The 11,767-nt window shown below is 57.1% G+C and overlaps 4 protein-coding genes across 4 annotated transcripts; 1 reads left to right on the top strand and 3 right to left on the bottom strand.

The window, feature by feature from the left end:
- Positions 1 to 44: 44 nt before the first annotated feature.
- Positions 45 to 1,513, bottom strand: B0I36DRAFT_370738 (phosphoglycerate kinase; the record flags this gene model as incomplete). The annotated part of the gene is made up of 3 exons (XM_046159939.1): positions 45 to 811; positions 887 to 1,307; positions 1,448 to 1,513. 3 exons carry the CDS (start codon positions 1,511 to 1,513, stop codon positions 45 to 47), a joined length of 1,254 nt encoding a protein of 417 aa, XP_046017749.1.
- Positions 1,514 to 2,530: 1,017 nt separating this feature from the next.
- Positions 2,531 to 3,690, bottom strand: B0I36DRAFT_357092 (vacuolar membrane protein; the record flags this gene model as incomplete). The annotated part of the gene is made up of 4 exons (XM_046157746.1): positions 2,531 to 2,644; positions 2,708 to 3,252; positions 3,316 to 3,406; positions 3,622 to 3,690. The coding sequence occupies 4 exons, from the start codon at positions 3,688 to 3,690 to the stop codon at positions 2,531 to 2,533; spliced, it is 819 nt and encodes a 272-aa protein (XP_046017748.1).
- Positions 3,691 to 4,501: 811 nt separating this feature from the next.
- Positions 4,502 to 5,962, bottom strand: B0I36DRAFT_309104 (sterol desaturase family). Its single transcript, XM_046152088.1, has one exon. It carries the CDS (start codon positions 5,787 to 5,789, stop codon positions 4,776 to 4,778), a length of 1,014 nt encoding a protein of 337 aa, XP_046017747.1. The 5' UTR covers positions 5,790 to 5,962; the 3' UTR covers positions 4,502 to 4,775.
- Positions 5,963 to 8,914: 2,952 nt separating this feature from the next.
- Positions 8,915 to 11,610, top strand: B0I36DRAFT_232659 (uncharacterized protein; the record flags this gene model as incomplete). Its single annotated transcript, XM_046149159.1, has 2 exons — positions 8,915 to 10,583; positions 10,640 to 11,610. The coding sequence occupies 2 exons, from the start codon at positions 8,915 to 8,917 to the stop codon at positions 11,608 to 11,610; spliced, it is 2,640 nt and encodes an 879-aa protein (XP_046017746.1).
- Positions 11,611 to 11,767: the final 157 nt, after the last annotated feature.

Below are 11,767 nucleotides of genomic sequence, written 5' to 3'. Positions count from 1 at the left end.
AGTTTTGATGCCGTCGCCTTGGCGGATCCCGCAGAAAGTAGTCCCTATTTCGAGCTCAGGGCGGTGACACCAGGCAGCTCCTTACCCTCAAGCAGCTCGAGAGAAGCACCGCCGCCAGTGGAGACGTGCGAGCACTTGTCCTCGGCGTTGTACTTGGCCGCAACAGTGGCGGTGTCACCACCTCCGATGATGCCGGTCTTGCCCTTGGCAACGGCGGCGGTGAAGGCATCGAGTGTGGCCTTAGTGCCCTTGGCGAAAGCCTCGAACTCGAAGACACCGGCGGGGCCGTTCCACAGGATGGTCTCGGAGGCGTCGATGGCCTCCTTGAAGAGCTTGGCCGACTCCGGGCCGCAGTCAAGGCCCATCCAGCCATCGGGAATGCCGTCCTTGTCAGTGGCAGTACCGGTCTTGGCGTCGGCGGCGAACTTGTCGGCAATGACATAGTCGACAGGCAGAGTGAGCTTGACGCCCTTGGCCTTGGCCTTCTCGACGAGCTTGCCAACAGTCTGCGCGCCAGCCTCGTCAAAGAGGGAGTTGCCAATACTGACGCCCTCGAGGGTCTTCTTGAAGGTGAAGGCCATGCCACCGCAGATGATGAGGCTGTTGACCTTGTCGAGCAGGTTGTCGATGAGCTGGATCTTGTCGGACACCTTGGCGCCACCGAGGATGGCAAGGAAGGGGCGCTTGGGCGATTCGATGACCTGAGCGAAGTAGTCGAGCTCCTTCTTCATGAGGAAACCCGCAGCCTTCTGGGGAAGGTCGACACCAACCATGGAGGAGTGAGCGCGGTGGGCAGTGCCGAAGGCGTCGTCTGTTCAAGTGGCCACCGCGTTAACAACAGACTGATGACTAGAAACTGTAAGAGAGGGTGTCTTCGAGCACTTACTGACGTAGACATCACCCAGAGCGGTAAGGCCCTTGCGGAACTCCTCGACCTTGGCCTTGTCGGCCTTGACCTTCTTGCCCTCGGCGTCCTTGGAGGAACCCTCCTCCTCGGCGTGGAAACGCAGGTTCTCGAGAAGGATGACCTGGCCGCCGCTGGCCTTGTTGACGATAGCCTCGACCTCGGGGCCGACGCAGTCGGGGGCGAATTCGACGCTCTTGCCCAGGAGCTTCTCAAGCTCGGCAACGACGGGCTTCAGGCTGTACTTGGGGTTGGGCTTGCCATCGGGGCGGCCGAGGTGGGACATGAGGATGACGGCCTTGGCGCCATTGTCAATGGCGTGCTTGATGGTGGGCAGGGCACCGACAATACGCTGATTGTTGGTGATGTTCTTGTCGCCGTCGAGCGGGACGTTGAAGTCGACCTGGAAGGATCACATATCTGAGTTAGTCGTCTGGGTTCAATGCTGAGCGAACTCGCAGAAACCATGGCAAGCTTGGCCTGTGGCTGTCGAGCCATCGTGGAAGTGTTGGGAATTTCTCTTATAGCGTCTGTAGTACATACTCTGATCAGGACACGCTTGTCCTGGACGTCAACGTCGGTGATGGAGAGCTTGTTGGAGAGCGACATGGTTGCTGTGTCTGGCTGATCGGTGGGGGGTGTTGTTAGCCACTCTTGTTCCTGACAATGCGTAGCAACGAAAGCACAGGCAGTCCGAGATGCGTTTCTACTGACGTTTATGAGGTGATTGACTGTGATCTGAACTTGCAATCGGACGATTCGACAACACGAAAAGCACGCAGGTCAATGAGAAGCAAGTTCGGTTGAGCGCGGCCGCAGCTGGAGCTGGGCTAGCTCATTGTGGAGGGGCAGCCAAAACATTCACGGCGGCATGGTGGGGCCAGACGGGTCTTTGGTGAGCTGTGGTGCAGGAGCCCCTCCCACGCAGCTCCCTGCCCGCCGGCCGCCGAGCTGTGACGTCGGACCCGCTAATCGGTCCGCCCAGCCTCTCTCTCAACAATCTGGACCATGCGAGACATTTCTGCTCCAAGAGAACGTGGTGTCCGTAATCATGATGGACTGTCGCCTGCGAATGACTACACAGCCGCTGCAGGATTACACCAGGCTCGCTGGCACGAGCAGTCCTGCCAAGCCGGGAGCATATCAGATCAAGAAGCCTTCTGTTCTGGTTGTTTTCGTGGCTTGCCGCGGCCCGATGCCCGACTTATTCTCTTGCTATTCCGACAGGGGAAACCCCATGGGGTCAAGATTCAGGCCCGGGAAATATCGTGGACCTCGGAAGGCAAGTTCGGGCTCGGATCCGAACAAGTATGCACCGTTGGTCTGGTCATATGTGACCGGTCTTTGCTGATATGAATATTCTTGCTATGCGACATACCCTGCGAAACGAACATGCAGACGCCATGATAATCAAATGAACGCAGTTCCGACTCACATCACTAATGCCTCTCCTTTCCTTTTCAAGACGATAACCCGGAATCCACGATGCCAGCCAGCCGGATCTTTCGTGTCGCTTCTGACCCGTGTTGTGATGCTGTTTCAAGCCACAACCAGAGCTCGCTGCTCATATATGTGCAAACAGTTCGAACCTGTGCCAAACCCCATCTCTTCTTGGACAAAAATCTCTTACTGTAGGCGGATGTTCGAGTTGGGCTCATGAACCTTCTGATCCGCCTCCTCGGACGAGTTGGTGAGCGACAAGTACGCCGTCCACGCGATACCGACAGTAGACACGAATGGCTGTGGGGAAACAGTCAGCATGCGTGTACAAAGATGGGAAGTCGGGAAAGGGATTGAGCCTACCAACTGAAATTGCACGGGCATCAAACGGAAGTTGATGATCTGCACGGCGGGCCACACCAAGTAATTGGCCTTGAGAGTAGGCACATACATGTCCCGAAGCTTGTTGGTGACAGCTCGCTTGCCACCACCCTCAGCCACGGTCATGACGGTGAAGAAGACTGCAAGACCAAACGGCGCGAACACGAGCTGGTCGAATATGACTCTCTTCATTGCCGGGCCGAGTGCAGAATCCTTGGAAACGGGGAAAGCTCGGGACAGGAAACTGAACCACTTGAACTGAAGGGGCGCCATGCAGAAACCATAGGCCGCGAACCTCGTCAGTCGCTCAAAGTCAAAGGGTGGCGGTAGAGCCTTCGAGTTTGGGACCAGATCATGGTCGCTCATTGGGTTTTTGCGGTCGAGCTCGTGGATCTCAATAGCGAATGTGTCGTTCTTGCCCGGACCACCTGGCTTTCGCACAGCGCGCTGGCGAACGGATGTGATGGTTTGTGCAACAGTATCGGCGACACCACCGAGAACGGCATTGGTCACCATCATTGTGAGAACTATCAAAATGTACCCTGGTCAGCGGTGGGTGTTACTGGGAGACGAGAGAGATGACGACATACCCGGTCGTTGGTCATAGTAGCTGTTGAAGCGCGAGACGAGCCGCGCTATGATGGCCATTTCGGTCAGGAAGATTATCGCATGGAGGAGTGGCTGTGAGTAAGAGATTTAGAACAGCTGCTCATTGGCATCAAGGACTATTATGCGCAGTGCTCGTCGTGCGCAGAATCTGGCCTGCCGATGTAAGAGTGTTCTCACATGCACTAGCCGTCGAATGTTGGAGCAATGACGGAAGGAGCGGCAGGTGCTCAGTAGAAGTCGGGCACTGATCGAGACTTGGGGCGGAGCAGAAATGAAAGGGAACATACCACGCGGTCATAGATGAACTTGCTGTTGACAGCCCGGGTGAGGCGTCGTCGAGTGAGCTCCCACGACATGTTTGGGGACGGCGTGAGGAGTATAGAAGGCGCCGGGACAATCTAGAAGGACAAGGGATGCAGCGGCCCGGGGGAGACCCTTGCGCCGGGAGAAGTATCTCGATGCCCACGGCGAGTCCCGCGATATTGATGGAGAATGCGGCAGGCTGGCTGCCTGGGACAGTGCGATGGAGAGTTGGCGGGCCGCGAGGAGTCGATGCTCTGCTTGTGTGGATGATGACGACAAGCGGGCTTATCTCCAGGCGCAGGCGTGTGACTGGCGCACTGGGCAGTTGGAGCCACTGCGTTAGGGGACCACGACCGAGTTAGGCCGGAGCACTTGGGCCGTCTGGATCACGATGACGTGGGACGCAGCTTGGCGTGGAACGGAAAAGTGTGTAGCAACGGCAATCTGTTCGCGCGGGCGCGTGCCTGACAGGTCGTGATGCGGCAATGCTTGCAGAGCGCACGAGATGCTGGTGACACAATGCCAAACGGCTGTTGGAGAAGGAGGACGAAGGAAAAAAGCAGACCGACTGTCCTGCCTGACGCTCGAGTTGTCCAGCACCTCTCGCCCTCGCCCTCGCGCTCCGTGCACCGCCTCACAGATCCCCGCCCCACGCGCACTCAACTTCCGACTTGCGCATGGATCGACACGCCAACTGCATCTGAGCCCTGGAACGAACTGCTGCTTTGCGGCGTGCCCTTGGGTTTACTAAGCGCCCGCACCTCTGATGGCGCTTCACCCAACAGTCAACCGACCGTTGTTGCCGTGCTCATGTTTCGCTTGCAGCGGGAAATGACATTTGCTCACCTGCCGCTGGCAACAAGACGAATCTCTGTCTGGGGGACTACGAGCATTCCCAGCATCATCCCCACAACGGGGGTCATTGTGCCCCTAAACCTTCTTTCAAGACAGCAATTGCCAATGTCTCGGCACGTCTGCTTTAGTGTATCGTGCGCCGCGCGTAGAAACGATGACAAGACGTCCCCGGATTCCGCGTTGGACCAAATCTGGAGCCATACACAGGCATCAACTCGAAGTCGTGTTTCAGTGTGCATTCATTCTAACCATTTTTCAGAAATTCGGAACCCAGTTAATTACCCTAGGCAGCTCTAGTCTTCCTACCCTTCCTCGTCTTGCGGACCCCATCAATTCCATCTTGCACCGTACTTCCAGCATCAATCGCAGCTCGCTTCCCCCGTTCCCTCACATGGTGCTTGTCGGCCTCGTCCTGCAGGTCCTCAATCACGTCTCTCCCGACGCTGGTCCCGCTGACCCAGTCCAGGAAGCCCCAGGCGCCGTAGTTGCCCTGCCCGCCGCTTGCGTAGTGCGTCGCCGTGCGGCGAGCGATCCCGCCCAGCACGATCCCCGGTACGATGCTGTACCCGGACATGCTGGCCGTCTCCTCGATGGTGGTGAGCAGCGTGAAGGCAAAGTATGTCAGCAGGTGCGGCCGCAGGACCAGCGCGGGCAGGTACACCGGCACGAGGCGGTTGAGAAATAGCGGCAGCGGGTGGTCGGCGAAGAGCATCAGGGCGTACGGCGCACCGCCGCCGCGGCTTGCGTGCGCGTAGCTGCCATGCAGCCTGGCGATGGCGCCGCCACGCCCATGAGGCGAGTGCAGCACGAAGCGATGGATGTAGTAAGTCAGCAGCTCGCGCAACGTGTACAGCGTGAGGATGTGCTTGATGATCTGCCACGGCAAAGGCAGCGTGGTGCTCGACTTGAACAGTGGTCGGTGGAGATATGTCGAGGCGCCAAACGATATGACGGCCTCGACGGCGCCGCAGAGTAGCACGTTGAAGATGGCCAGAATGACCTGCTGGGCGAGTGATGCCGCGTCACGGCGCGGCAGCGAGGAACGACCGTAGTGCTTGATCGACTCGGCAAGACTGGGCACGAGGGCGTCGAAGGCGAGGAATAGGAGCGATGGCAGCAGCCAGAACACCACTTTTATAGCCGTCGTCCCAATGATCTCAATATAGATTGGGTCGTGCGACAGGACCAGCGTCGACCACGTCATGTAGAAGAAGAGCAGGTTGAGCGACGTCGACCAAGAGGTCATCATCGGTGCCGCAAAGTACGACAGGATCGGCAGGGACATTATAAGGTCCATCTTGGCTGGTCTTGCTGGTCGTTGCGTGCAGTTTGTGAGATGGCGCGCTACGTAGGAGTGGGCGTGGCGTCTGCTGCCTGGTTCAAGTCGCTGGTAGTCGCCGTTTGGCTTGACTTGATTTGCGTTCGGGACCCCTTAGACGGCTTTGCGCTGATTTCTTGTAAATCACGAGCTTTGTCTCTCGTGCCTTCACCAGACTGCTGGGTTGTGCCTTGATTTTATGTGTCTGCACTCTCTCACACCCCTTCAGCCATGCATGCGCTGATGGAATGACGTCACTCGCAGCCCTTGCGACCATAGGCCCAATACTTTCCGCCAGGGGTCTGGGATGGTAGTCCGCCATTGGAACATCCGCAGTGCCACTAGTCACGATGATCGTGGGGCATCTAGGGGTCAGGACTAATACAAGTCGCTTTCTTGAAGCCCTGTCACTCGATACAGCTATTCAAAATTGGACGAGTAAATGTCGCCAGCTCCTCACCTACTGATACGGGAAAATATGACAGTATCGAACACGCTCACCTCTTTGAGAACACACTTGTGGGAAGAGATTCATACTTGTCTTGATGACTTTTCGCAGGTTTGGTTGAGAGAGCGCATGGAGGACTGCAAGGCCACAGTATGTCTGCGCACTTTTGAGCTTTAGGACAAAGTAATGCTCGGCGCGAATATTGGTGTGGTGGTGTGGCCTTGTTACACCTATCCTCTTAGTCATTCTTGCTATGATGCTGTGCTCCTCTGTGCACGAATGTGGGATTATGCAGGGAGGGATATGAGTGTTCTCTAGATGTTGGCTTGTGTTGCCCGCGGCAAAACCCTTGAGGGACGGCAGAGACAGTGGACACGGGCAGTCAAGGACAAGCCACCGTTTCGGGGTGCTCACACAGTCGGTTGAGAGGCCTTCTTCCGTGCTTCCTCCGGTGTGACCCAGGACGGCTTATCCTCAACGGCCCAGTACGTGCCGTAACCTCCTCAGGGCGGAGTTCAATTCAGTGTTGCCCTTGGGGGAAACCATTCACTCCCTTTCTTGGAGGAGCTAATTGCCTTTCTACGACTAACAGAAATCTAGTTTCGAGCTTTTGCACCGATGCTGAGCGGACAATAGTCAACATTTGACATCTATGTCGTTCGCAATCAGGACCGTGGCTCCACGTTGGACTCCATTTAAGAATGGTTAACACCTGGGGGGTCCGGGCTGTTACGGTTAGCCTACAGTGGCTTCCGACTCGTCTTCCCTGATGTTACAGATTGCAGAGTACACAAAGTTTATGAGCCGTTCATGTTCCAAGCTTGAGATGCTTGGGATCATTGCAAGCAAATCCTTCGGAGGCAGAAACACTCACTTAACCTTCGGCGAGGGCTTGATCAGGTTGATGGGATGTTGAAATGATTAGCAGCTCCTTGAGTTAGAGACGAACGTCACACATGCTTGATATGTGCTCAAATTGCACAGAGTGCATTGAAACATGCCTACTGCGGGTTCACGTTCAGATGCATCCCGTGGTCGCAGTGTTACATTAAATCTCAACCGTGGTTTGCTATGAGGGTAGGATTCCGGGCCAATGGCGACCGCGTGGCGTCAGGACTCTGCATTTCGTTTACGGTTATGCTCCACTCTGCCCGTAGGTTGAGGTCCACATCAATTTGCATCGTTTCTAGGGTCGAGTTTGTTTCGCGGCCGGACGATTCCCCGCCCACGACGTTGGCGAACGGGATGTGAGGTGTGGCCATTTTGACATGATCGACGTTGCCTCAGACTTGTCGTTGCACTTTGCTCGCCGAATTGGAGTATTCTCGGCCTGGCTCTGTCTCTCTGCAAGAGTGAAGCTCCGGGGGTGGTTGAGGATGCTGACGAGAATTCGTCACAGGCAGGGGGGCCGCCCCTTGTCACGTTCTTGTGAAATTGCGAACTCCGCAGAAACATGTGCCGCACGGAACATTGACTTGCGCCATGCCACGGAAGAACCCATAGACAGCACATCGCCAAGTCTGCTAACTTGCAGTATGCTGTCAGTCTCGGGAGGTCAGGAGCCCAGCCCCCAACTGGCGCTGTCAACTGGCAGAGTTTGTGGTGTCCAGATGTTGGGTCACTTGTCTTCTTGCCTTTGGCTAAGAGCTGCCTCATCCATCAAGCGTGTTAGCCGGTTCGGACGGTATTGTATGCTGAGACATGGCCACCTTGGGTGGTTTAGCGCGGCAGGGTGCCCCAAAAAGTGGCCATGGCGGTCGAATTGGGCACCTCGGGCACCAGGCCGGTGCTACTGGTGTCGAGCGGAATGCCGGGAAATGTCTTGACTGGCTCTGCGCGAGAACAGGGATCGACGGCGCGTGGGTGGCCTGCCGGAGTATCCCTGCTCGGGCTGGTTGGAGCTGAGGCATGTCTTACCCACACGCGGTGGTGGTGCTGCTGCTGCTGTTATCGGCCGATGGTGTGAAGTGTCTTGAACCAGGCACAGCAACCAGCCAGTCAAGGGCCCTGGGAGAGGCGGCTGTACCTATCGTGCCAGTACGGACCGTCCGGACGTCTGTCTGAACTCTCACGCGAGCTGCCTGCCGTTGTTGACGGTTTGAGGCTTTACTGCCGTATCTGTCCCCCCAGTCGCTGGTGGTCCAACAGCCTGGGTGGCTCTCCCCTTTTCCCAAATCCAGCCCCGGCAGCCGCCACCCACACACTGCGACCCTGCGTGACAAGGTCTATGTTGCGCCTGCCCCCTGTCTGAAGCGCCTGAGTGTGCCAACCCGCGCCCACGCCGCCCGCCAGACGCAGGCACCTCAACCTGCAGCAGAATTTCCCCCAAAGTCACGCCGCATCCCAGCGTGCGACACTGTCGCACACCACCTGTGACAGCGTCCGGTCCTCTTGGCTGTCCTTCTGGTCCCTCATCGGCCTCACTGAGCCTCACTCGGTAGGCAACGGACGCTGGGCAAGACGACGACCGGCCACTGTCGCCCGACGAGCTACGACTTCGCCATCCGACCGACTTTGCTCGACAGCAGTGGCTCGCCTGCGCTCCAATTGCAACGCTCACCTGCTACCACCCCGATACGCGCAGTTGACGACGTTCGCGCAGCCTGGTTGGTCCTAGTTGCTGTTCCCTAAATCAGGCTCTTATGCTGCCACGGCCATGGAGCGCTCCTCCTCAAGCCCCCCAGGGGTGCCTCGCAACCCTCAGCAGACTCGGTCATCACAACGCCGCAAGCCTGTCGAGCATTTGCGCCTGGCCGAAACAAAGGCTGGCGATAGCCGTATCGGCGTTCCTCCCGCGTCTCCCGAAATCATCTCGTCCCTCATCACCAGCCTTGCGGTCATATCGAAACCAGCCAACCACCATTTTGAAGGACAATCCGCCTCCATGCCCAGCTCTCCTCGGCGTGCCAGCAGCAATGGCAGTTTTGGTGTCGAGTATGGCGCATACTCACCCCAGCCCCTCTCACGGCTGCAAGAAGAGGATGTCGACCTTGACGAGCTCGCCGCGAGCCCTCCGATCGTCCGCACGTCCAAGCCCCCATCCGGTTACTCTGCCCTGACTGCCCCAAAGTCTCCGCGCCGGGAGTCCTCCGGCGGCTTCAAACAACTTCTGCGCAGCCCGTCGCGACCGTCCTCCAAGAGCTCTGCAGGCTCAATACACGACGATAATGCCAGCATTGGCAATCTGTCCGTCGAGCGTGGCTCCTCACGTAGTATAGAGTTAAACCGCAAGAGTTCACATGACAGCTGGGGCAGGCGACAATCGAGATCGCAGAAAGTGCTGGCGTACATGAGCTCAAAGGAGCAGCTGCGGACATCAGACTCCGACCGCAAACGCGCAAGTGGAGGCGGCAGTCAAAGTAATGCGTCTCCAAACACGGGGAAAGCACATGCCGAGACACCAGGCATTGATGGGCCGGGAGCTTCCAGGTCGATGACGAGCGAGGCAGCGAAATCGAAACCCACGCCGAGTGATACGAACGGCTACCATATTCCAGCCCGTGAGTCGTCCTTGAAGACGGCTTCCAGAAGATCCTCGCAGCGACTTTCCCAGGCCAGGCGACGGAGTGACGGCGCGCTAAACGATATGATTCCGGAATATGGTGAGGATGGTGAGCTTCGGGACCTCGCCGCAGCGAAGCAAGAGCGACATTCTTCTCGTCGCCAATTAGATACGGATGCAACAAGGACGAGGGAAAGCACCACGACAGGAAGAACGACCCAATCAGCTCATGGGGCCTCTGCAAAGAATGGCTCTCGCGTGGATGAGTCCTCAGCACCACCGGACACGTCGAGATTGGCCGTGGATGATGGTGCACCGTTCCCCTCGATTTCCTCGAGCCGAAAACGAAGCGGACAGAGCGCCGACCGGAAGAAGTCAGGCAGGACGACGCCCGACCCTGGCGAGACGATGCGTTCGAAGAGAAGCAGCTCCCGTGCGAAGAGGCTGTCGGTGGGCGCGAAAGGATCGGAAACCCCAGATCGACGGAAGAGCTCTGCGACACCAGAGCCGACTGTCGGGTACGAGAGGCCACAAAGTGCAGACTCTATTGACGACGCCGTCGAGTCGTACCTCTGTTCACCACGGCTCTCGCAAAAAATTCATCACCCTCAGACAGGAAGAGTTATTTCATTCTCGGAAGTCGGCGATGCTGATGGTTCCGCCGTGTTCTGTTGTGTGGGCATGGGACTCACGAGATATATCACAGCATTTTATGACGAATTGGCCCTCACCTTGAAGTTGCGTCTGATCACACCCGACAGACCTGGTGTTGGAGACAGTGAGGCATACGCAGATGGCACGGCCACACCTCTGAGCTGGCCTGGTAAGTCAACCTCGAGCCTCAAGCTGCCAGTCGTGTAATACTAAATTTTGTTGCAGATGATGTGTACGCTATCTGCCAAGCACTGAAGATTACCAAATTCTCGATTCTTGCCCACTCTGCCGGAGCGATATATGCCCTAGCTACAGCATTGCGAATGCCTCAGCACATCCGCGGCCGCATCCACCTGCTCGCACCGTGGATTCCCCCATCACAGATGAACGTATTTGGAGCCTCGCAAGCATCGCCGCCGGCAAATTCCATACCCACGTCACAACGCATCTTGAGGGCCTTGCCAACGCCATTTCTGAAAGCCGCAAACAGTTCTTTCATGTCTGCCACGAGCAGCTCGATCACCAGTTCGTTACCGAAGAATAGCCCTCGGCGCACGAAACGGAAGGCGAACAATTCAACGACCCCAGCTGGGGCGAATAAGGATTTGCCTTCTGTAGTCGACAAGGAAAACCTTGTGAGCAAGCATGACTCGATCGACCCGGAATTCCTTGGTTCTGGGTTCACAGGCGATATCTCGAAAGAGCAACAACAGCACAACCGTGGCAAGAATAACCGCTCATCTGATCCGCAGGCCGCGATCCTCGCTGCCGCAGAGGAAGCGATGGTGGATAAGGAACGCCAAGTCCACTATGACCTGAGATTGACACATGCAATTTGGGACCTCGCCACCACAGGAGCCAACCCCGCGGTTGACTTGCTGGTCTGCCTGGAACGTCGACACACGATCGGCTTCCGCTACGTGGACATCACACGTCCTGTTGTCATCCACCATGGCAGCAAGGACACACGCGTGCCTGTGGAAAACGTGCGCTGGCTTGGCAAGACCATGCGCCGTTGCGAGGTCCGTGTTCTTGAGGGTGAAGGTCACGGTCTCATGGCGAGTGCGACAGTGATGGGCTCTGTGCTCATGGAGATCAGCAAGGAGTGGGAAGATTGGAACCAAGTCACTGGTTCCAACTCGAGAAGGGACGAAGGCCGCGAGAGAGGCCGAAGTTTGAGGGCAGGGCTCCGCTGATCAACGTTTCGGCTCTTTGCTCACGCAAGTATGCGCCCAGGGCCATGTAGGTGACGTCCGCCAGCCAACGACGGACAATTGGCTTGAAAACGCCCAAGTGCTCGGAATGATCTTGCCGTTGGTGCCAACATTAGCCATTCCATTGCATGAGGTATGA

This window comes from Microdochium trichocladiopsis (assembly GCF_020744255.1).
Source record: "Microdochium trichocladiopsis strain MPI-CAGE-CH-0230 chromosome Unknown B0I36scaffold_1, whole genome shotgun sequence".
In the NCBI taxonomy this organism is placed as follows: domain Eukaryota; kingdom Fungi; phylum Ascomycota; class Sordariomycetes; order Xylariales; family Microdochiaceae; genus Microdochium; species Microdochium trichocladiopsis.
Note: the sequence above shows the minus strand (reverse complement) of the source record. Positions and strands in the feature narration are given on the sequence as shown.

Bases quoted from the DNA above. Each gene is read 5' to 3' on its own strand.
- B0I36DRAFT_309104 (XM_046152088.1), bottom strand. From the start codon at position 5,789: ATGGACCTTATAATGTCCCTGCCGATCCTGTCGTACTTTGCGGCACCG.